The 24,723-nt window shown below is 39.0% G+C and overlaps 1 protein-coding gene across 1 annotated transcript in view; it reads left to right on the forward strand.

The window, feature by feature from the left end:
- Nucleotides 1-23,965, forward strand: part of UXS1 (UDP-glucuronate decarboxylase 1) — a 47,619-nt gene extending 23,654 nt beyond the window's left edge. Inside the window, exons 8-14 of the mRNA XM_009883063.1 lie at nucleotides 405-526; nucleotides 10,489-10,608; nucleotides 15,615-15,658; nucleotides 16,903-16,963; nucleotides 18,511-18,568; nucleotides 21,030-21,133; nucleotides 23,124-23,965. Of these exons, the coding sequence (XP_009881365.1) occupies nucleotides 405-526; nucleotides 10,489-10,608; nucleotides 15,615-15,658; nucleotides 16,903-16,963; nucleotides 18,511-18,568; nucleotides 21,030-21,133; nucleotides 23,124-23,255 (641 nt within the window). The 3' untranslated portion in view covers nucleotides 23,256-23,965. The remainder of the gene's footprint in view (nucleotides 1-404; nucleotides 527-10,488; nucleotides 10,609-15,614; nucleotides 15,659-16,902; nucleotides 16,964-18,510; nucleotides 18,569-21,029; nucleotides 21,134-23,123) is intronic.
- The last annotated feature ends 758 nt before the right edge of the window (nucleotides 23,966-24,723 follow it).

The following is a 24,723-nucleotide window of genomic DNA, read 5'->3' on the forward strand; positions in this document are numbered from 1 at the left end:
GCTTGCTTTTTTTCCAAATACAGCCTTCATAACCTATAATATTTCCTCTTGAGTTACTTTAGATAAGTCTTACTTGTGCCCGTGAGGTAGTCTATCTTTGCAGAGAAGAGCTGAATTTAACCCTCAGTTCTCACATTCTTTTAGGGGAAAGCAGATGATGGCTGTTGTTGGCTTGTACTCAGTTATCTTACTAGTCTCACATCTTCCATAACTGTAATTTTTCTCATTCTGTTGAATACACGTATAAGGAATGGTGTTGAAACTTAGTATTTTTTTAAATGCGTAGTTCAGAAAGAAGCTGTTAAACTATATAACACCAGTGATTTACTGAAAGATTCATTATATATAGTCACCTTTTCGATAGAAGATCATTTAAGATTTTTTTTTTTTTTCCCCCCCTGTAGATCCTGAAGTTCACCAGCAAAATGAGGATTACTGGGGCCATGTGAATCCGATAGGTCCAAGAGCCTGCTATGATGAAGGAAAGCGGGTTGCAGAGACCATGTGCTATGCATACATGAAGCAGGTATTAAACTTGTATCAGATTCAATGGATTTTCTGTAATTATGAAAGCCAAACATATGGCGGAACTGGAGTATGTGTATTTAGGGGTAGGAGGGTAAAAGAGAATGTTGTGAGTAGGAGCGTTCATACGGTAACTGCAAAATCTGTTTTCTTTAATTCAGAAGTTTTATTGCTCCCATCCATTGTGTTTTTTCAGATGAGCAGTGTTCCTCAAGAAAATGTGCTTTCGTCTTCTTGATAGACATATTGTGTCTTTCAGTATCGTAAATAGTTTAGACAGATTAAACTGAGGTGACCTTACTAATTTGGGAGCCAGATAACAGAGTTGTTTTAAGTTGGCCCTGTGCTGAGAAGTGCTTTGCTGAATAGAGCCATTAATTATAAATGTGGGATGTTTAATAAGCATTATTGAAATCAGAATATACAGGTAAAAATGAGGAAGCTCTTTAATGAGTACCTGTATAGGAGCAATGTATTTTAAATCAGTTCAGAAATGTCTTAAAATTATGTAGGTATAAATGCAGCCCTTAATGAAAGATATGAATACTCAGCTATCTAATGCCCTCTTTCAGAGAAATGCAGTAACATGAGGATAAAAATGCAATTTAAAGTATGTTTGTGAAATGATACATGCCAGTTTTTGTGGGTTTTATGATCAACAAGTAGAAAACTCATTCTTAACTAACCCAGCATAGACTCTTCACTCGTGTGAATCTTATTTAATTGCTGTTCAGCTATTCCCTGGGAGACTATTAAATTAGAAAATGTGGCACACTAAAGAAAATCATATCACTGTTTCTTGGTGTTTGTAGCCTTAATATACAAAGGTATAAATCAAATATATATTCTATAGAATTAGACGATAACATACTAAGTGCTTTTAAAAACCTTGAAAACAGAATTAGACTTAAGCGGTAGGACTTTCAGGATGGTATTTTAGTACAGAGATCGTAGTAATTTTCTCTTATCTCTTTTGCCAGACAGAGAAGGCAGAGGTTTGTGTCTCCTTTGTTCCCTTTTAAATCATTTAAGGTCCAATATGCTGTTACTGCTCTTGTTCAGGATGATGTCTTCTATACTTCGCTGTAGCAAAATATTCCTTATGGGTCTGGAAATCCATTTGCAGTTGAATATTGTAGTTTTGATGAGAAATTCTTGTGCTGTAGGGTATTGATTTTCTTTTTTTGTGCAAGTTTGTGGTACACACTGCAGTATTCTTTTAGAAGGACAAGAATGTAGATGATTTTGAAAATCATGGGTTGTATCTTAAAGCTACAGGATGAGTCATGATACTATCCCATAAGTTTTATGCAGGATTTACAAAGTATAGTAAAGGTTTGTAGGTGGAACTGTGATACACACATACATTAAGTGAAAACTCATGATGCAAATGAGCTCTTTGTCCTAGGGACTGCTCTGTGAGATAATTTATTGTACTTTATTATGGGCTAGTGAAGTCTGCCCAAGCTTGTCCCACATTCAGGTATATTCTGAAACACTCTTGAGCTGGGTTTCTTTTCAGAGTTTAAATAATAGGCTGTTATTAGTGGAGGAAACATTATATTTTATTAGTGGAAAGGTCTGACTTCTGCTATGAAAATAAGTATTGTGCTTCTAAGAGGGTTTTCAGACAGGAGTGACCTAGCCCAAAACAATTGGATTTATAGGATTACAGTCTCCAGTATTTCCAGAATCTTCTCAGCTTCAATAAAAAGAAGAAACAAACTTATTTCTCTGTCTTTTTTGTCATTTCCATAATCATGCACACTGTAAGGTACATTAGGTACCTTAAATATCTAATCATGTTTCCAAAATACATAAAATTAAAATTAACTTTTATACTTCCAGACAGGCTGTTTGAATAGGAACAGTTCTCGAATCTAGTCAAAGATGACTCTTTATTCATAGTTGTTGGGAGTTCCTCAGCAGCCTGCTCTGACCAAGACCTTTTTGGTGCAGTCTTTTCTGCTGGCAGTGTTGTTCTGTTCACTTATTTTCACCCTATGAATTAAGCATTTTTTGACTTTATTTCCTCTTTACAACTGCTGTCTTTAAACAAGCCCAGCAGTGATTCCTTGTCAAAGAGTCCAAAGACAGTAGCAGCGTTCAGTAATATAAAAGGATCTGCTTGAAAGGAGAGGTAAGGAATGAAATAATTGCTGGAGAAATGGAGGGCTTGCAAATTCAATGTGTGTACACAAGTTCATTTCATCCCATGTAAGGCACATAAGGTTTGAGAGGGTATTTGCTATGGGCTTCTGGGAGTAGCTCTCCCTCCGTAAATTCATGTGGGAGCATAGGTTAGCCATGCTACTTAGTGTGAGTGGAAGTACCTGGTTCTGGAACTTTTCTCAAGCCTCAGGAAGCTTTAGTTCCTTGCCCTGTTCATCTGGGAATGAAGTTGCATCCTCTGATTCAGACTTCTTCAGAATTCCCTGCTCTTCAGCTCTTTTTCAGTGCTTGCAAGCACTCCCTCCTGGAAAGCCTTTTTCAGTTCACTCAATTGCCTTAACAAGATGCAAGGCATAGTTTTGAAACTGTCTTATAATAACAGCTTCTCGATCTGTTTGCTTTCTCCATTTTGTACTCTTATCTTTGATACTATTCTGCCTATCCTTCCTATCCTCCCAAAGTGCTTTTCTGCATAAACTTCATATACAGGTGCTTGCTATAGATGTGATATGATTGTACAGCTATTAAGTTTTCTCTCCACAGAACTTCTGTTTTTCTAGATAAGGTAATACCACCATTTTCGAAAATGAACAGCGTTTTCAAATTGTAAGAAAGGTCTTCCTTGACATACATAGGCAGAGAAAACATACAGCTGCAGGGGGTATAAAGAGGTGGGAAGGGAGTTTCAGCAAATAGTACTACAATGTGAATTTTTTGCTATGTTCAGGAGTTGCCCTTCATTATGCATTTAACTTTTTAAAAATTAGCAGTTGGAATTATGGAGCTACCTGGAAATACAAATATTCATGTACACTCCAACTCTGGCTTAATTTAAATACTAGTCATTTAATTTAAATACTAGTGTCATCTGACACTACCTTCATGGCAAGAATCTGGTATCTTCGCATGGGCATGTTGTAAATACAAACACACAGCATTTTAAATGCTTAGCATAATAAGGGTGTTTTGTGAACTAGATTTAATTTCTCCTCTTATGCCATTGATCTGTAAAGAAATTCTACAGAGCTGAAGCAACACTTCAGGTCACCATGGAACGTTGCAGGGAAATTCATCTTCTACTTTCTTCATCCTTTTTTCATACCAACTGTGTGAATCGGCAAGCTTTAGTGGTAGCAAATGGGCTTAGTTGTATATGATGCGACATGATGGTTTTGAAATTGCCTTAGAATAGCTTAGGTCTTCCAATTAAGAATTCCATTGGATGCCTTTCTAACCATATGGGAGTGAATTGAGTTATCGTAAGCAAATGTTAAGTATAACCTTCTTTAAGTGGACAAGCGTTATGCTCTGCATTATAGAATATTCTATAACCAGGACTGTGAAGACTCAAAAAAATCTTAATAGGTAACAGAAGAAAGGAAAGACATATTAGAGGTGTATTTTATTAAATTGTGAGAGAATAACATGTGAGAGAATAACACGTGCAAGCTGATGCTGAAATTAGTTAAATATAGAAGTGTGTTGCAATTGCAATACAAGAATGATTTTTCTAGTTTATATTGAGTTGTACTTTCCCCTGATCTTTAATTCAGAAATTGAGTTGGCTTCAGCAATCATAAAAGGCCTTGATGTAAAATGTAGGGGTAATGAAAACTGTTGATTGAATTGCAACTGAAGAGGCGTTGAATAGTGACTAACCAGGTAGTTATTGAGTAATTAGATAGAAAACAAATAGCTATGTTGAATTAAAGCAGTTTGCTTCGATTCTTTTGGGAGTTCATCCTGTATTCTCTAATCATTGCTTGTTGTTTTCTTTCCTTGATACTCATATAGATTATTTTTAGGTATGCAGCATTCTTTTTTTGTGTTGTCACATGACGTTTGCTTAAGAGAAGTTGCAGAGTTGATGCTTTTTGTGGAAGAATGGAATTGAATTGTTTCTGGTTCCGAGCACAGGGGGGGGAAAGGAAGAACTACCATCTCCTCAGGGCAATAGTAAAATGCCCATACAACAGTCCTTTAATGACACACATGGTGGTTACTGTTGGATGTATACCAGGCCAAAGCTAAACTGTGGTGATAAGAGCTGTCATGAATCCCTTTAGCTCTTTGGAAGCCATGCAGAGCAGTTTTACATCCAGGAATATTAGTGAGGCCAAGGTTGGAGAGGGGCATCTGTAAGATGCTACAGAGAGTCAGGCACCTTGGGTACTGCCTGTAAGGTAGAGTTGAGATGCTACTGCCCCTCTCCCAGCGGACTGAAAGGGCGTTGACACCCTTGAAGTGCAGGTGTCAACACTGCAACTCGCATCCCATCTGAGTTACTATATACCAAGTCAGTAAAATTCAGAAAGAAAAGAAAAAAATTGCCTGGAGTTCCTTTCCTCTGCAAAGTCTGAGAGGTCACACATTCACAGTTATATTAACATTGTCAATAAATGTGATGGTTCCATTGAAAATTTCAAGTACTGCTTGTTGTTAGTTGCTTTAATCATCTTGATGAACTGGCTCCACTTGAAAAGAGGAAACAGTGCTGCTTTCAACCATTGTAACTGCATGGTTCACAAACAGGCTTTTATACTTTATAAAAGAGAAACCACAGATAAAAATCCTTCCCCGTAGTTTAATAAAGTCCTGCAAACTGTAATATATTTAGAGATTAAACAATGCTAAGCTTTTCAAACTGGCTTGTTCCAGTTAGCCTTGTACAGTCCTGATGGTCGTGCCATTTTCTAAAAATTGCTGGTGTGTGTTTGCTGCGCTGTTGGATTAATGGATCTGCACATTTTCTAGTGAGTTGTTAGAGCTGCCTGTAATATTTTTTTTTTGCTGTGCAGGAGCTCTGCACATGAACCAAAACATTGTGTTTGGTCCTGTACAAATGCAGAAGTGGCATATAGTTTTCCAAAGCTGTCTGTTGCTAATGTTCAGTTGGAGGAGATAAGGTGAAAAGGGGAGGAGAGCGCTGCAGTAACTGAGTCAGTAATAAAAAATGCAACCAGTTGTTTCACTGGGACATTGGTAACAGGAGCCTCTCTGTAAGTGGAGAGTTTCATTATTTAAGTTCCTGTTTCTAAATTGTATTGTTTTATCTGAGTTGTCAGAACTTCCTGATACAAATGTAGCGTGGATATAATAGGAGGCTTTATTCTGTTAGCGGAGCAACACTTTTTCTAAATTACATGAAAATGAAGCAGGAAAAAATTGTCAGGTCTTCTGGCCCGTATTCAGACATAATGGTTTTGGTAATGCTTTAGTGTCTTTACTGTTTTTATATACCCTGTGCTGTTAACAATTGCAAAATAACCTTGTACCAAAGACAAGGTTAGAAGACTGTATTTCAATGATCAAAGCTGTGGACTAAAATAGAGGCAGTTTCCCAAGAAAAGTCTGAATACTTTCCATAGTTTCTTTGCTTTAGTTTTGTTGGGTTTTTTGTTGGTTTTTGTTGTTTTTTTTTTCTTTCCCTGCAGTGCTCTAAGTTATCCCATCTTCTGATTTCCCTCAGGTAACTGGAGAACTTAGTTCTTCGGTTTTGTTGTTGCTGCACTGTTGTGCAAATTGAATTTTGAAGTCATGAAAACTTCAAACTTTCTTTGGAAATTGATTCACTTCAATATGTGTTTGAATAAGAATATATCCATAGCAGCATTCATCTGTTGATGCAAAGTATGTGTTGTTTCTGATGTTCTTTGCAATTTGGTGCATTTCTTATTTTTGGCTATAAGATGTGTCCTCCTCATACAGCCACTGTTGCTCTAGAAGCACTGGTAAGGCATTTTCTTTTACCTGTAGCTGTCATTGTTACACGAATTCATGAGTATAAGCCTGCAGAACTCTCCATTGTAGAGATGACTAAATTGTTTGGAGTATATATTGTTGTTTGTTTGCATGTATTCCTGACCCTTATTGGAAACTTACTGCAATCTGTGATCCAGCTCTCATTCGCTGGGTTATGTTATCTGCCACCTCATGTTCAGAAGCCATATTGTGCAGTAAATTACTGAAGTTAAAATCCCTGTCTGAAGGGGAAATCCTAGTAATTCAAGCACAGATGCACTGAAGTAGGTATACATGACTTCCCAATGTCAGTGTCTCCTGTCAGTGTTGGTGGAACAAGCCTGTGGCTGGTTGCATTGGTCACGTACAGTACGTACAAGAGGGATGCAAGCTGAGGCAAGTGAATTAGTAAGAAAGTGACTAATAAAGCAAGGGATGCAGGCAATAATCTTAGTAATTTTAGCTGAAACATTGATAAAGACTTGTATCAGGTCACAGTGATATCCATGCAACTGTCTGGGCTTTCCCTGGCAGATTTTTTTAATGCAGTTGTCTGCTGGAGAGCAGACAATTGCAGCTTTCCCTTTCCTGAGTTTGTATGCAGGGAGGTCTAATTCATGCTCTCTGTTCAGCTAGATACGGACTTGAAAAAGAAGGAAGCACTGTTAGTAAGAGAAGCTTACCTGATACCCTTATGAATTACAACCACAGCATATGTTGAAGCTGTTTCAGTTAAAAGAACCTCTTGACATTTGAGTTGTATTCTGTATTGACCTATTTTCTGAGACAGTCGACACAAGAAGGTATCTTTTCTTAAAAATCTGATAAAATTATAATGTCTTTTTGAATTAAAATGTTATCTTAGCATCCTTGATGCTTTCTGGAGCAGGGATCTCTAGAACTAAGTGGTAAAGACTCATGGTGAAGACCGTGGACGAGTTTTTTTTTTAGCAGGGGAGACTGGATAACTAATGCTAATTTTTGGCTGACAGCTATAGAATAGTCTGTTTGTTCAGAGGAGGCATTTCTGTAAGTGGTAGCAATCTTTCTTGCATCTATTCTGTCTTCCCTCTCCTTCTGTACAGGCTCGGTCTCTGTGAACATATCCATACTGGTAAATAATAGAATGAGCTGAAGTGTTTTGATAGCCCACAGTGCTGCATTTTATTAGCTTGTTCCCGGGCTCTTTTTTGGATTGCTCAAGGAACTTTCTCTCTGATTAATCTGCTGTATGAAGGCAGAGTCTTAAACTGCGAGGACAGAAGCCAGTTGATCGCGTTTGATCTCAGCATCAGGGATTAGTCTCAAGCTCCCTTTTGTTTAGCAGGATAAAAGTGGGTAAAAAAAAGTTTTTCTTCTTTCTCTAGGTTATAATAAAATATTGTACATGACTTACTGGCACAAATCTGGGGAAGTAATTGGCTTTGCTAGAGGGAATGCAGTGGAGGTAATCGTCATAATTAAGGTGGTGTCGATAGTCAGAGTAACAGGACATAGGTAAGAGTGTACCATAAGTATTCGTAGGTAGTTAATACAAAAAGGAATAGTTACTCAACATGCAAAAAGAATTTTTAAGGAGGTGTTCATGAAATGACAAAAGGAAACTCAGGACAGTTCTTAAGTTACTGGCTCCAAAATCTTTGTCTGTGGAAGTTTCTTTTGAGTAGATCCCAGTTATACAGGCACAGATGTAAATTCAGCTGCACAGAAAATAGATTTTTCAAAGCAGTAGGCTGCAGAGAGCAGCTTTGCTAGATGACCTTATAAATAAAAAGTTACTTATTTTAAAAGACAACATTACAGTGGGGGGAGGGGGGGGAAATAGAAGGGAGAATAAATAGTGGATTCACTATGGCTGTGAGTAAGTGCCTACAGAGGATGTGTTGTTTTTCTTTTCTAGATCTCACGCTAGTTTCTAGCCAATACTGGAAAACAAGGCTGCTGCTGTAGCTTGTGCAGTATGAGAGAAGCTTTTTGGTCAGCATTGTTTAATGAGTTATTTTTACCTTGAGTACTAGCGTCCAAGTGCCTCATTTTCTGTACTTGTTACTAATGTCAATACCTGGAAAGCCCACATGAAATACAGTCCCTCCCTGAAGGAGTCAGTGTCCTTTTTAAAATAGAGTGCTGGGCAAAATGAAAGAATGAGAAACTGTATCAGAGTATATATTTCCAGATACAGTGAAGGCATTGGGAATGGCTCTGTAATATGCTGCTAGAAGTATATGTTTGACATGTTACACTGCCGTGCTTTTTTAGCTAACACGAAATAAAGAATGTGTCCCAACTGATGCATTTTGCGTGGGAAGGGACTTCTGTTCTTTCCAGGGTGTCTCAGCAGGGCCAAGTGGATTTTGTGAGATTATTGGTTTTGCTCTGTTGTGGATGCAAGCTTGTTTTGTGGCGAAGACCCAAGGCTGTAGCTTTTCCTATGGCACAATAGTTACCTCCCTGGTTACTGTTAGCTTGCAATTTAGTTGCCAATGTAAGTGTTTGATCACTGCGACTGAAAGCCTACTTGCAGTTAAACAGAACTGGATGTTGCTTGGCCTTCTCCATACTAGAAAGCCTTGGTCTTTACCTATGCTACTTAGTGTTTCCCTTTTCTCAACACCAAGTAGGAACTAAAGTGTTAAATGTTTGCCTCTCTTACGCTCTCATCTGTAAAAAGCTATTGCTATCACAAAACGTCTTTGAGGATTCATTTGTTTATGAATCAGTTGGATACCCAAGAGAGAAGATCAGATTTTCCTGCAAGTTTCTCCTGTACATAAAATTACATTTATTTCCAAGAAAAATGTGTTTCTAGGTCTTTCTGGAGGGAAGTGTGTGCAAGCTGCAGCCTTCAGTCACAGATGTACCAACAATACACTTTTTACACACACAATCTTGTCTTCCAAGAAAATGGCAAGCGTTGGTCTAAGCCTTAGTAAAAGGCATTGAAAATAAAAGATATTCTGTGCATCCTTTGAAGGAATAACTGAATGTTTGCAACTCCAGAACATTGCACTTGTGACTTCAGTTGCTTCAGTTGGATCAGAAGCACAAAGTTTGCTTCAGACTAAAAGTGCTTCCGATGACTGATTCAAGGATGGCTTTTTCTGGAAGGCAGGAGGACCAGGCCTGGGCTGAAGTTGACACCTTCCTCCCTGCCTTGTGGCTATCACTCCCACGTGGTAGCATCTGTCTGTTTATAGCATACCATGCTGCTCTGAACTCATCAGGAGCTAAGCGCATGCTTCAGCTCACAAAGGCCAAACATCCTTCTTGTAGGCTTTATCATGAACTGTGGCTTGTCCAAATATGTAAGTGCCAATAAACAGAAAATACCTCTAGAGAGATTACTTCAGTCTGCAGTCTCCCAGTCTTAAAATGTTTTGTCCAGACAGTTTCCAATTTCATATATTTGTTGCATTTTGCTTTGAAGATTTGCAAAATGTCCTCCAGAAGGGACTTCTGAGAATGATAGTAAGATTTCTGGGGAAAAAACTAAGCCACTGAAGAGACTTGGATTGTAATGCCTGCATTTACACAGCCTAGTAAGGAGCATGGAGCTTAGAAACCTTGAGTCTGTGGTTACAAAGCCACTTACTTTATAACGTTGGTAAAGATTCTTACTTGAAGCATTCAACTTTTCTAATCTTTGGAAATGCTACCTTGGTACTATATCTGGTGATTGTGAGACATCACTAATATGCGAAAAATGTAGATAAGTGCCAGGTGAAATGGGTTGTTGTTGGAAGGGTACAGCTGAAAAATCTTAAAGTTCTTATTTGAAGAAAATGTGCTGAAATCATCAGTGGTTCTAGCACTGATTTAGAATTTGCATTACAAATACTGAGAACTAGTATAAATTACCGTGCCGTATGCACTACAGTTTCCAGTAGCATTGATGAGAGGTTAAAAGTGTTTCACAGTGAGAACACAAGGCTCGTTAAAGCTGTAAGAGGGATTCTTAAGAAAGTTTTTGGACAAGGGAGTTAATTTGCATTTTTAGGAAGAAAGACACTTTTATTAATGGAGTAACAATTCTTTTTTCTTTGCCTACAGGAAGGAGTTGAAGTGAGAGTTGCCAGAATATTCAATACCTTTGGTCCTCGAATGCATATGAACGATGGTAGAGTTGTCAGTAATTTTATCCTGCAAGCTCTCCAGGGAGAACCACTAACAGTAAGTAATGACATCTCAGTGACACGAAAAGTTGATCATCTTTATATCCTATCCTTATGTGCTAAGAAAGAGGCGAAATTTTAGAAAGCATTGAGTCCCCCCCGTTCCTCCCCATAAAATCTTTCGGTATATCAAGCTCAAGTGGATAGAATTATATATGCAAATATGTGCTCTGTTGATGGTATTGGTGTTCCTTTAACAGAGAGAAAACTAGTTGCAATCTGAGAAGGTGTTTTAGTTATCCTGAATTTGAAGCTCTGTCTGTCACAACTCTTCTATGGGAACATGGCATGACAAGGTTTACAGTATCATATTTTGGTACTTCTCCCTGTTGAGGAACTTTCTCTGAAACCATTTGGGAAGTTAGGCATCTTGAGATATTTTTTGGCAAGGTTGGAGATCAGCCTAAATTTTCCCTGTAAAGTGTAATGTTAAAGGCCTTCAGGCCTTTATTTACTAACACACCACATGTTAGTAAATAAAGTAGGTGAGGACTGGTTTGTTTTTTTAACCATTGACAAACTGGTGTGGCGTGGCCTACATCTGTATGTCTAAATTTTCCAGCCAAAACAAGTTGCCATATCCAGACTGTTTGCTGTGAATGGTTATTGGCTCTTGGTAGCGCTTAAGCAATGTCACAGCATTGTCTGGGAGAGCAAGAGCTGGCACAGGCCAATACTCTGCCAAAGATGCTGCTGGTAATTTAGCAATACAGACAGCACCTGACTTATGTCCTGATCCTGTTTAGTATACTGTTATAAAATAATGAGGATACGTAAAATAAATTGAGGAAACATCCTGAAACAAGGAGAACTAGTTTGAAATCTGAGATCAGTTGTGAGCTCATGGAAACATGTACAGTTTTTGTGACATAGAAATTTCATACAAATATTTGATAATATTGCCTAGATTAGAAGAGTGACATGCCAGGAAATCACTGAAAGGCATCTGCTAAATAGCTGAAAATACTGCTAAGTACATCCACGGGGTAGCTATCTTGAGGTTGAGACAGCATTCCTTCCATTGGAGACTGTAAAATCCCGAGTTCAGCCCGGAATTCCTCAAGGAAGGAGCATATAATCCAAGGAGGAAAACAATGAAAGTTTTGTGGCAACTTCTACTATCATGATTTTTGTAGAGCACAAGCTGAAACTGGACAGAGCATTGAAGAGTCTGGACCAAGGAATAAGTCATGCCTAGGCAAGATGAAGCTTGGTGTCCTGTGATAGATCTCCCCTACCTTTAATCTTTTAAAAATAATATGCCGAACTATGGCTATCGCCTGCAAAACGTGGATAGTAGACACTAACATACTGACTGGGTGAAATCTAGAACTCTTTATAAAATTTTTTTTTTTTTAAAGTTCAAATAATGTATATTCTGCAAAGCAGTGCACATCACCCGACTTAAGTATACTCATAATTTTTGAAAGATTGGTCTTTTCTGGAGGTCAGCATTTGCTGACTTGCTGTTGATGATTGATGACTTAGGCAATCTATTACTATTTTTTAATGTAATCAGGGATGCATCTTGGCTACTCTGTTGTTCCTAACCCTTGCTAAATGTCTGGTTTAGACCTGTGGTTATTTCAGAGTAACAATCCTGTAGTAATTTGAATGCTGTGTTCACTGCATCTCCTAAAGATTTGCTTTTCCCCCAGAGATTTGCTTTTTTCTACAAAGCACTGTCAGTGCTCAGAGCATGGTAGCAATTGTGTGATGCTGATGGTGACTTATTGGCCAGTGTTTACTAGGACCTACCATATTTAATGTGTCTTTTTGTATTATAAGTCAGCATCAAGACTGCAGATATGCAGATAAGAAGGACATGGATCTGCTAGAGCGTGTCCAGAGGACAGCCACGAGGATGATCCGAGGGCTGGAGCACCTCTCCTATGAGGAGAGGCTGAGAGAGCTGGGTCTGTTCAGCCTGGAGAAGAGAAGGCTCCGGGGAGATTTTACCGTGGCCTCCCAGTACCTAAAGGGGGCCTACAGGAGAGCTGGGGAAGGACTTTTTACTAGGGCATGTAGTGACAGGATGAGAGGGAATGGCTATAAACTGGAAGAGGGCAGATTTAATCTAAACATTAGGAAGAAATTTTTCACTTTGAGGGTGGTAAGGCACTGCAACAGGTTGCCCAGAGAGGTGGTTGAGGCCCCATCCCTGGGGGTGTTTAAGGCCAGGCTGGATGTGGCCTTGGGCAACCTGGTCTAGTGGGAGGTGTTCCTGCCCATGGCAGGTAGGTTGGAACTTGATGATCTTCAAGGTCTCTTCCAACCTAAACCATTCTGTGATTCTATGTCAGGTCTTAGTCTCGGGTAGCTGGCAACACCAGGGAGCCCAGCTTGCCTAGTCTCTACTGATAGGAGTCTCTTCAGTGCTGAACAGGCTAATTGCATAACCACATGGGTTCAGTACTCTTTTTTCCTTTCAAAACATAAAAAAAACAAAAAACGCACTCAGATTCCCGCTAAAAGAGTTTCATTTTCTTACCTAGGCATCTCCCGAAAGCTGCAGATTGAGGCTGGTTCTGTTTGTTGCAAGACAGTAAGCAAACAGAAGCAGTCAAGAAGATGGAGCTTCTTGCTTTGAAACTTTTGATCCTTGTAGGACTTTCTTGTATCAAAATATGAAAGTAACCATATACTGGTTTGTCAGTATTTGTATGTTCCCAGGATGGCATCTTGGGGCAGTAAACTCTGAGCCTCTAAATGCTCTCTAGAAAGCTTATGTAGCCTATAGAGGATCAGAAGGTACTTCCATTTTTCAATTTTATTCTCCTAGTGCATGTAATGAGCTGTTGCCATATTTGGCCTTTCAGACTTTTTTCATTCATGCTTAATTTCTCATGTTTATTGAGAGTAATCCTGTAATCTTTTCTAACAAGAACAGGGTGAGAACACCAAGTTTTGCAAAGCCTTACTAAATATGAAGCAGTTACCTTGTTTTAAAACATGCAATCCATGGGATATTTCAGAGCATCAGTAAGAGAAGTCTTGAGTCAGGTTTATTATGTGGGAGGGAATATTGAAAGCTTTTTTTCTCTTTTGTAAGTGCCATGCTCTCTAGACTTTTACCAAGAATGTAATAGAGGATAAAATAGGACGTTTTGCTCAACATCACTGTTCTGTAGGGAGTAACTGTCTGCCATTGAAAATTACTGTATGTGAGAAAAGAACTAAAGTGAGAATTGTTTAGCTGACCAGGTGAAATAAAATGAATAATCTGCAAGAAGCACTAGTTAAAACCAAAAAAATCTTCAGCCTTGTATCATCACAGAATTTGGCTGACAGGAATACCTAGCCTTGACCTTTTTTAGAAACTGAATGTGTTCAATCTCTTAGTTCAAAATAGTTGTTCAAATAGAGTAAATAATCTCTTGAGAAAACAATCTCTTTAATTTGAAGAAAGTATAGCCTAGGCAAAAATGACCATTGTTCTGTTGTTGTAAAGGAAGGGTTTATTAAGAGAAATTGGGAAGTATTAAGAGAAATTGGTAGGAGGAGACTACGTTGTATTTCCCAGCCTCTGCCTGCATGTATGAAAGGTAGCCACAGGGATGACTTTGCAGAAATCATGCACAAGTGACTTAGTTCTATAAAACTTATCCCACAAGCTAGAAGACAAGCAGGAAGCTCTATATATACATAAAATCATCTTCCTGTTTGCTTTCAGAGGCCATCAGGCTGTCAGTGTGCTCTTCTGGTGCATTACTCTCAACCAGTTATTGGGTAAACTCTTAAACCCGTCGTCTTACCCAATGCTTACTGAAATGTGAACTCTTTTGGTTCTGAGTCTGCCTCGGAGAGCAGCAGGCTTACCAAGTGACAGATGATGGCATGTAGGGCCTGTTGCAATAGGACAAGGGATAATGGTTTTAAACTACAGAGGGTAGATGCAGACTAGATTTAAGGAAGAATTTTTTATGGTGAGAGTAGTGAAACACTGGACCAGGTTGCCCAGAGAGGTGGTGGGTGCCTCATCCCTGGAAATATTCAAGGTCAGGTTGGACAGGGCTGTGAGGAACCTGATCTAGTTGAAGATGTCCCTGCTCATTGCAGGGGCGCTGCACTAGATGACCTTTAGAGGTCTCTTCCAACCCAGTCTATTCTATGTATACTAATTGTATTGTATTTCCTGTCCCCTAGGAAAAAAAAAAAAAATGCTTTCTGTTCTGTCCTTCCAAAAACCTTTTCTGTTGTAGCAGATAAGATGTGTGTGTCCCAACTTCAGTGTTTTCCCCACTTCAGTATGCCTGCTGATAACTTTGAGAATTTAAGTATTCATGTTCTAGGGATTTTAAGTGCTGCATGCAATTAAACTGGGGAGGGGGGATTGTTATCTGATACCATTATGTACACTTAAGGTAGGTTTTAATATATACTTTAAACTTAAACAATTTGCTTGCTCTGAAGTTCTAGCCATTAGAAATTATTCTGCTTCCTATTTCCCGAGATAGTAACATTTAGACAGTCATGATAATTTATTTTTGGTTCTCATTCCTTCAAATGCTTACGATGCTATTTTTCTTGACAATTTTTGTAGAGACCAGTAACATTTGGTGGTCTTTTTGAAGGTATCCATTGTTAATGAGCAAATAAAAACTGCTCGTCATAACCACATCTTAGTATTCTGAGGTTTGCTTTAAATATTTGGCGCTCTTTTCTGCCTGAGTGCATGCTGCGGCCGTTTTTCAGTGTTCCAAGAGAGGACAAAGCATCACCCTGTCGTACATCCCTGAGAATGTTTCCTACATCCAGAGCTGCGGTTAACAAAATGCTTTAGAATACGTTTAATCGAGACATGTCCAAGAGGAAGAAGACCTTCAAAGAACCAATTCTTTGCCAAAGGCTCTGAAAGCACATCTTTTTCCATTCCTGTGACATTGAGCTGGTGTCTCAGGTGTTTCTCCTCAGGATGTTTTTCTAGAATGGTGAGGAAAAGTTAATTGGACTAGAGAGGAGTTAAATATTTATGTAACTTTTCTAATTTTCATCTGATTTTAGGTCTATGGACCTGGAACTCAGACAAGAGCTTTCCAGTATGTCAGGTAAGCCTTGTTTGTGCTGTGTGATGTTTACTTCACTTGGTGGTTCTTTGAGCTTGGCCAGCTTTGTATGCATGTGCGTTTTAGTCAAAGAAATTAGGTTCATTCTTAGGCCAGCTTTACTTTCAGAAGGAAGACAGTGAAGTTTTTAAAAATACCAAGAAACAAAACGTTAGTTGATTCAGAACTTTGAATTAAAATATTAATGTGTTCTTCCCTTCAAGGGACAGCAATTAACCAGTAGGAAAGTTTTTAAGCCTGCTTTAAGTCTGAGCAGTTTGTCAGTCCTTGAATTGTAACACAATAGTGCCACCTTGTGTCTTCGGGGGTGCTGTGGTCAGGGTGTGTACTGTACATGCATGTGTCCCCTTCTGGGGGAAGGAACCAGCTGAGGGGGTATTGCTGTAGCTAATATTTGCAGTGTAAGCAAGGCCAGAATGTATACTTTCACTACGAAAAAGTGAATGTATTCCTCAGAATTTTCTGTTGTGTCATGCCAGCTGAACTTCTGTGCCAGGCTTCTGGGTTGTTTTAATTATTCACCACTTGGAAATGTTCTTTCCCTCTGCTGAAAGTAATAACAGTGGTGATAGGCACTACGGAAACCCCATCAGTTCAAAGTAGCCACTCCCTTTCTGATTATAAGTCATAATGAAAGGGATCTGGATTTATATGTCCAGGGATGAGCGGATAAGTTTGTTGCTGATAACCCAAAGTAACTTTGGGTTATTTTGCTGGGGAAAGGTAACACCAAAATAGTGGGTTTAGCAAGCTTGGTTAAAGAATTTCTGAAAGCAGGAAGACAATCCCAACACCACACTGCAAAGCAGGTGGTGGTGTTTTGCGCCTCTGTCTTACCAACTTACTCTGTTCTGTTTGACATGTGTTGGAAATGGGCCTCTAAATATGCTTATGTGCTGGAGGGAAGAGGAACTATTAATTGTTTTTTAGTAAGGTGATATTTTTTAATATTCTTTCATATGCTCAGATGAACTGTAGCCAGTGTATCCCAAAGATAATCACCCTTTCAAACTAACCTCCCGTTCAGTGTATCTTACAAGAGGAACTGTGGAACAAACAGCCGAGAAAACATGCATCTCTTGAAATATACACTGTAAATCTGATTTCAGCATTCCTCACTCAGCTGCCTGATCTACTGAGAGCTCTGAGGAGGCAGCTTTTTTTAGACAATAATATTATTTATAGGGAAGTGGAAATTGCCTCAATCTGTTCTTCCCTTTTCATAGTGATCTTGTGAATGGGTTGGTGGCGTTGATGAACAGCAATGTCAGCAGTCCTGTCAACTTGGTGAGTGTGAGGGCTCTGCTCTACTGTGTTTACTGTCCAGTGGCCAACATCACCTCCATTTTCCTCCTTGTCACTGATGCTGATTTCTGGAAGAAATAAATGGAGACAAAAAATCTCTTTCCATTATGAATAATGTATTCCTCTGTGTATTCTCTTTATAAATAAGAAGATTAAGCCCCTAGATGTTGAGATCTTACAGTTCCAAGAACAGGATAAATTTGCTAGAGTTTTTCATTTGTTTTAGCAAAAAGATTTATGTATTTTAATTAGAATATTAAAAAAAAACCAACAAAATATGAGCAGGGGGAGGTGGAGGGTGCAAAATACACCAAGGAAGTGATTGCAGTCTGGTTTTAATGAAAAAAGCACTGAAGAAATACTTAGCTCTAAATAATTAGAAATCACTTCATACTAGCCTTGATTAGAGGGAAATGGAATAGTATTTGGTTGTATAATTTTCTGAAATTGATTAAAGCTGCTTAGAACTTAACTTTTCTAATAAGATTTCTGTTCTGTGCCATTTGCTGTCACCTTGTTCTGAGCACTAGATGTAAGAATAGAAAAAGGATGCATATGCCAGGTCGTTACTGTGTATGCCAACTTTTGCCAAATCAGATCTTGAACTCTGCAGGGCAGTTCACTAGATTTTCCTTTTTTACTGTGGCCATGAATTCATGTGTATGTTTCTATCCAAATGCTGATATTTTTAAACCCCATCACAGGTTTTTTTTCTCCAGAAAACTCAGTGTTTAAATCTATATGTACCTAAATGTTCAGGTTTAGGTCGAACAAGAGGCAGTAAAGAGTTTTGCAACAAGGAAAGCTAGGGATGGAGGGAATTGAGATTGATGAGGTGAGCTAATGCTAGCAGGAAGCTTTCAGCATTTTGTTCTGAAATGTTGATCAGAAGTCCATGTGGAAGTTGGTTTAAAAAAAAAAAAAAAAAAAAAAAAAAAAAAAAAAACCAAAAGGTAAACACGAATTACATTCACCATAATTAAAAAAAAAAAAACCACCAAAAAACAAGTTAAGAAAAGGAATATTGTATAGGAAAGCAAGTAGCCCTTATACATACTGATCCGTAAGCTGTAGTAAATGCAGAAGCAATTGTTTGCAGCTAAATTAGTTCGGTTTCCTAACTTTGGATGAACTGCGAATTTAGCATGCTTCTTCATTATATTGTCTGTCCTCAACTCAGCAAAGTCCTTGAATCCAGATTGCAAACTGATGATGTGGTTGTGTGGGCTGCAGAGTGGCATACGCCTTTACTGTGATTGAGGTGCCTTTGCCTAGTCTTTACAGACTGAATTTTTTCAACACCCTCCTACATACATTGAATTACCAAGGCAAGTGTAATGGAGGGCAACTTTTCTAATCAGTGTGGAGCTTGTCAAACTTACATTTATTTTCATCAAAGTAGGAATAAGGCATTATGTTTAGCTTTTTCAGAGTTTAGCATGACCCTGTTAGAATTGTCTCATATCAGAAAGCTAGCATGGTGTAAGGTGTTTAATCGTTATTGTAATGAATATCTCTTCTATTTCTAGGGAAACCCAGAAGAGCACACTATCCTAGAATTTGCCCAGTTAATTAAAAAACTTGTTGGTGAGTATGATAAGTAATTTTTAGAAAAGCTAATGAAGTAGTTATTTTCATTAGATGATTATTACTTGATTAGTGTGTATAATGTATGGATAATTTAATTGGTCTTTGGATTTCTTAATAACTTTATCAAAGGCATTTAATTGTTTCCTGATCATATAATTAAATATTAATAAGACAATCCAAATCCTCTCAATTGTATGTAAAATATTGCATGAATGGTAGAATGAATGCATGCTTTCTGTGCATCTGTGCGATCTATACCAATTACTTTGTATAATGTTTATGCATTTTTTTGGCTCCATTTTGGCACAAGGGCAATTCATAAATGAAATGGAAAATACATGAATGAAAATGTCTAGCATAACATCTTAGCTGAAATACGGATGCTTCAGCAAGGTGGCTCTTCACAATTACGCAGGCTGTTCTCCTTCAGCTACCATTAAAAGCCTCATGCTGCGGTGACAGTCTTTCTCTACTTTTCACTGATCTGCCAGTGACTCTTGCAAGGGCTGTCAGCACCTCCCTGGCGTGTGGCAGGGAAGAAAGCACTGAGGCTTTCTCTCCATTCTTGCAGTGATACCTGTAGCAAACCAGAGCTCTCAAGAATAGAAGCGAAGGGCTGTGCTTAGTCTTCTAGTGCAGCTTCCTAATGAGATGAAACACACTGATGCCATTAGCCAAGGGGTTTTAGTCTGTAGATTCCAGCAGTGCTTCTGAGGGATCTGAAAAAGACAAGTTCAAACATACGCTACAGAAGCTGATGCACGTGATGTTTCTAATAGAGAACTATCCCTCTGGAAAACATGAATCCACAGATCAGGGAAGGAAATTGAAAATCAGAGCACCAAACCCATCAGGCACATAGAATAATTGTTACCTCCATTTGTCTGTCTGTTCACAAACAACTTGATCTCCTTCAGTCATCCCAGGGAGGCAGTTTAGTTTTACATCCATTAAATCCCACAGTAACATGGCATGTAAACTATTTGCTAGATTTGGTTTGAAAAATTGTCCTGTTTCTGTCTACTGTCGTGAGGAAAGGCAAGTAGTATGTTGGCTATTTAAATCAGACTGGAGAATATGGGCAAAGAGGAAGTGAAGTCCTTTTACAATGCCAAAGTGCTGACAGAATCACAGAATGGTTGAGGTTGGCAGGCACCTCTGGAGGTCATTTGGTCCAGTCCTGCTCAAGCAGTCGCCCAGGACCGTGTTCAGACAGCTTTTGAGTATCTCCAAGTATGGAGTCTCCACAGCCTCACTGGGCAACCTGTGCCAGTACTGGGTCACCCTCACAGTAAAATAGTGTTTCCTGCTGTTCAGAGGGAACCTCCTGTGTTTCAGTTTGTATACATTGCTCTTGGTCCTGTCACTGGGCACCACTGAAAAGAGCCTGGCTCCATCTTCTTTGCAGTCTCCCTTCAAATATTTATATACATTGAAAAGATCCCCCTGAGCCTTCTCCAGGCTGAACAGTCCCAGCTCTCTCAGCCTGTCCTCATAGTAGAGATGCTCCGGTCCCTTCATCATCTTAGTAGCCATTTGCTGTACTCTCTTCAGTATATCCACGTCTGTCTTGTACTAGGGAGGCCAGAACTGGACTTAGCCCTCCAGACATACCTTACGGGCGCTGAGTAGAGGAAGAAGATCATCTCCTTTGACCTGCTGGCAGCACTTCTCCTGCTGCAGCCCAGGACGCCATTTGCCTTCTTTGTGGCAAGGGCACGTTATTGGCTCATACTCAACTTGGTGTCCAGCAGGACCCCCAGATCCTTTCCTGCCAAGCTGCCTTCCAGCTGGTTGGCTCCCAGTCCGTACTGGTGCCATGGGGTTGTTCCTCCCCAGGTACAGGACTTTGCACTTCTCCTTGTTGAACTTCATGAGGTTCCTGTCAGCCCTTTTCTCCAGCCTTCTTTCCTGAGGTCCCTCTGGATGGCAGCACAGCCCTCTGGTGTATCAGCAACTCCCTATTGACCCCTGGGGGTACACCACTAGTTACCAGCCTCCAACTAGACTCCACACCACTGATCACCACCCTCTGGGCCTGGCCATGCAGCCGGGTTTCAATCCACCTCATTGCTCATCCAGCCCTCAATAAGGATGTTATGGGAGACAGTGTCAAAAGCCTCACTGAAGTCAAGGTAGATGATATCCGCTGCTCTGCCCTTGGCCGCTGAAGCGGTCATTTCATTGTAGAAAGTTATTAGACTGGTCAAGCATAACTTCCTTTTTGTGAATCCATGCTGAAAGCTTTGTGAAATGCTTTGTGAATCCGTGTTGCTGTGGGACAGCTGGTTCACCCAGCTGTTGCATGCAGTGCAGCTGTGTCTGTGGAAAGCATTTAAAATGGTAGAATTATGAAGCAGAAAGCCGCAGAAAGACCTGATGCTCCAATAGGTAGGAAAGATATAAATGCAAAACGTAGTGAATTGCAGATGGTAATGCACAGTCTCTTGTTTAATAGGCAGTGGGAGTGAAATCCAGTTTCTCTCAGAAGCACAGGATGACCCTCAGAAACGAAAACCTGACATCAGAAAAGCCAAGTTATTGCTCGGCTGGGAACCTGTGGTATGTACAGCTGTATTATGGTGGTTGTGTGCAAAAACACAGGGAGGCAGAAGGGTATGGGGGAGGACCACATGATAACAATACATTTCAGTTATCAGAATATCAGCTTAACACAATCTCCAGGGCAGTTGTTTAAAAGGCTGCCTTGTACGTTACCCTAGCTCATGATTCAGGAACTGCTGGGTAAGACCGTATGACCTGTGCCATGCAGAAGAGCATCTTATCATTAGCATTTGTAATAGACTTAAGTCGAAACAAAAAATTTTACGATAAGACATTTTAACTTTTTCACACGCGTATTATGAAGTGTCTACCTACCTTTCTGTAAGCCCGATGAATCCTTTGAAAAACGTGGTACGTAGTTATGGGAGCTTGTGAGTTTGCTATTGCTGCAGTCCTCATTCCTGTTTTGCTACGGTAACACACATTATAGAAGGAAAAAATTGCTTTTATTTAATTAAAATATTTTTAGAAAAATCCTTGGAGTAAGACTATTTTTAAGATTATCTGTAACATCATTGTAACCAACAAGTTTGTTTGGATTAATAGGGAGAAAATACGAGCATCAGAAAAATGTTCTGGCTTTTAGATTTTGTTTAAAGGGAAATATGTGAAACTCGAGCAAAACGGAAGCTAGCCAGAGAGAGGTCACACATTTTATTTTTAATTTTATTTTATTCTGGTGGACTGAAGTAAGCCAGAATAAGAAGCCCGTCTTTTAGACTATGGATATCAGACATAGAGATGTTCACAGCTTTTTCCGTGTGTTAATAAGCTTGAAACATGCTCAGGGTTAGTCTTAACATCTCACCACCCACAGTAGTGTCTGTCCACCTCAAAAGCTTATTTACCAGCCATCTGAGGTTGTTCTGCAAAGCAAGAAACACAAAATGCCCGTGGCTGCTTTTTTTTTTTCCTTTTTCAACCTTTTTGGTGAAGTTAACTGTGCAAGTGTATAACCAGGCATAGCTGATGATAAGCTGGCGTGTTTGGGGAGGTAAGGCCTGCTTGATCCCCAGAAAGGGTGTGACTTTCTTAGCCAGCTCCCTATTCTAGCTAGCACAGTGGTTTGTAGGCTTTTTTTAGATTTGCAGACAAAAATCTCCAAACCTTCTGAAAGGATTCACAGAGGCGTTGGATATTAATAGACTATGCCTGAAAGCACATGGACAACGGCAAGTATTACAATCACGAAAGGTTTAAAGCAGTTAACTTTTATACTTCTAACCTTCTGTGTTTGGCACAGTCAGTACCAAAACTTACTCTGAAGTAGCAGTATGCTGTTGGTACATCAAGGCAAGCAGGTTTTGTGCTGCAATTTTATCCTCCAGTATTGATGATGGTAGCAGCAAGCGTGTCAGAGCATATGGCTCCTGAGAAAAGTGGGTAGTGTTTCTGTTGTTCCTGTCCACAAATCATGGTGTTTAAATACAGGCCTAAAATATGAAGAATTACAATTATTTGTATAGGATTTAAGATGATCCAATGAGATACTGGAAGATAATTTGCATCCCTATTTCTGTATATCAATGGAGCACTGAAGAAATAAAAAACTGAAAAAAAAAAAAACCACCACCTTTATACTTTCTGTGGTGTATACCATTCTGTGAGATTCTGCGAAAGAAGATCTTTAATCACTAAAATCAGAAGGGGCTTAAATTTCTGTGTGCTTCTCTCTTTCAATGTGTTATGAATTCAAAGTAGAATTATGTAAGTCTGTTTTAACACTAAACGGACCAATCATAACCATCTGATGAGATTTGAAGTTGTTGGGTTTTTTTACTTACTACCTCCGAAAATACATGTTTAAAAGCTAACATGCATTAGCAGTGCAGAGATGCAACCAGCATGTGGTGCTGTTAATACTTACATTGGCTAAGAATGAGACTTCCTAGCAGTCTTTTGATAGCTGTATTAAAAAAGATACCGTTGTGAAAAGAGCTGATGTGAACTTAGAGTGATATGATTCTCTCCTCACCTTTGGGAACAGGTCCCGTTGGAAGAAGGTTTGAATAAAGCAATTCATTACTTCCGTAAAGAACTTGAGTATCAGGCAAACAATCAGTATATTCCCAAGCCAAAACCTGCAAGGATGAAGAAAGGAAGAACAAGACATAACTGAAGACTGTTAGTTGGACAGGAAATTCCCTGCTTGACATTTGACGGATGTAATTTTTTTCTTCTTTTTTTTTTTTTTTGAGAGAGAGACTTTGAAACAGGTATCATGAAGAACAAACTGGAATTTCATTCTGAAGCTTGCTTTAAAGAAGTGGATGTGCCTAAAAATAACAAACAAATATTCCCCTTCCCCTGCAAATCTTGCCTTGCACTTTTTAAATCTGTCTTTTTATGTAAAATAGAGTAGAAGCATCTTTTAGTATCTTCAAGTTTTATATCTTGCTGTGAGATCATTTTGTTGTGACTGTCCTTGACAGTTTTATTTACTGGTTTCTTTGTGAAGCTGAAGATAAACACAAATGGGATGGAAAAATGCCAATTTATTTATAAAATGGGTACTATAAAATATGAGATGTTCTACTATGCATAAGAAAAAAGCTAGTGGTATTGTCAGGTGAGAGACACTGACATCTAAGTCTAGAGGAGTTTAAAAGAATTCTGTATGAGAGCTTTATGTATTCTTTAAAGGAGAGATTTTTTTCAAAGGTTTAGTTTTAGTTGTACACTTGAATTTGAGATATTTTCATTGATTACCATGGATAAGGATATTTTGAATCACTACTGTGTTGTGCGTACTCTGGGAATAAAGTTAATGTATTATTGGTTACAGTGGTTGAATATACTATTTTAATAAAATATTGAAACTTCTGTTTACTAGTTTCAGGGTTTCACTGTGGGCGCTTCTCTGGCATTAAACATCTGTACATTTATTGTATATTAATTAGAAAGTAACAGTCTGTAAATAATTGGCTCAAAGTTAGTAACATTGGTCTTTCATTGGTCATCTCTTAACAGATATATAGGAAGGGTACAGGATGTCTTTTGAAACAGATCAGACAAAACCATCATGATTTATTCCAGTTCAGGTCAGGTAGTTGATAGTGATGCAGGAGTATAAGATTTTCTTTAAACTGTAGAGTCTAACTTTAGCATCCCTAACTGAGGAAATGTTTCTATTTTAAGCAGTTATTGAATTGCCAGTAAATGCTTTCAACTTTGATAACTGTGCCTGTCATCTTAACAAATAAAAACCAACCAAGCAAACAAAAAAACCCCTGCAATTCCCCGTATTTTTAATAGCTCCCCTTTATTTTTAATACATAAGACTGGATACCCGGGAGGGGAGATTGGCAGAGTTTTTAGAAGGTATTTTGGCTTCGTGCCACTCAAAATTTAAAATCCTAAATCGGATCAAGCAAAGTGACTTGACTTTATCTCGTTAAACCTTAATGTTTCATTAGCTTTCAAGTATCTTTAGGTTGGTGGTCAAAGTGGGAGTTATGTGTAGGAATGACTTGATGCCTGGACCCAGGGAGGACTCCAGGAGCAGTGTGGTATTTAGGCGCCCTTGTCTGAGTGTGCCATCTGCCAGAGCCTCCCGGTGCCTGCAAGGCTTGGAGTCCTGTCCAGTC

Source organism: Charadrius vociferus, unplaced genomic scaffold (assembly GCF_000708025.1).
Source record: "Charadrius vociferus isolate BGI_N301 unplaced genomic scaffold, ASM70802v2 scaffold92, whole genome shotgun sequence".
NCBI classification, from domain to species: domain Eukaryota; kingdom Metazoa; phylum Chordata; class Aves; order Charadriiformes; family Charadriidae; genus Charadrius; species Charadrius vociferus.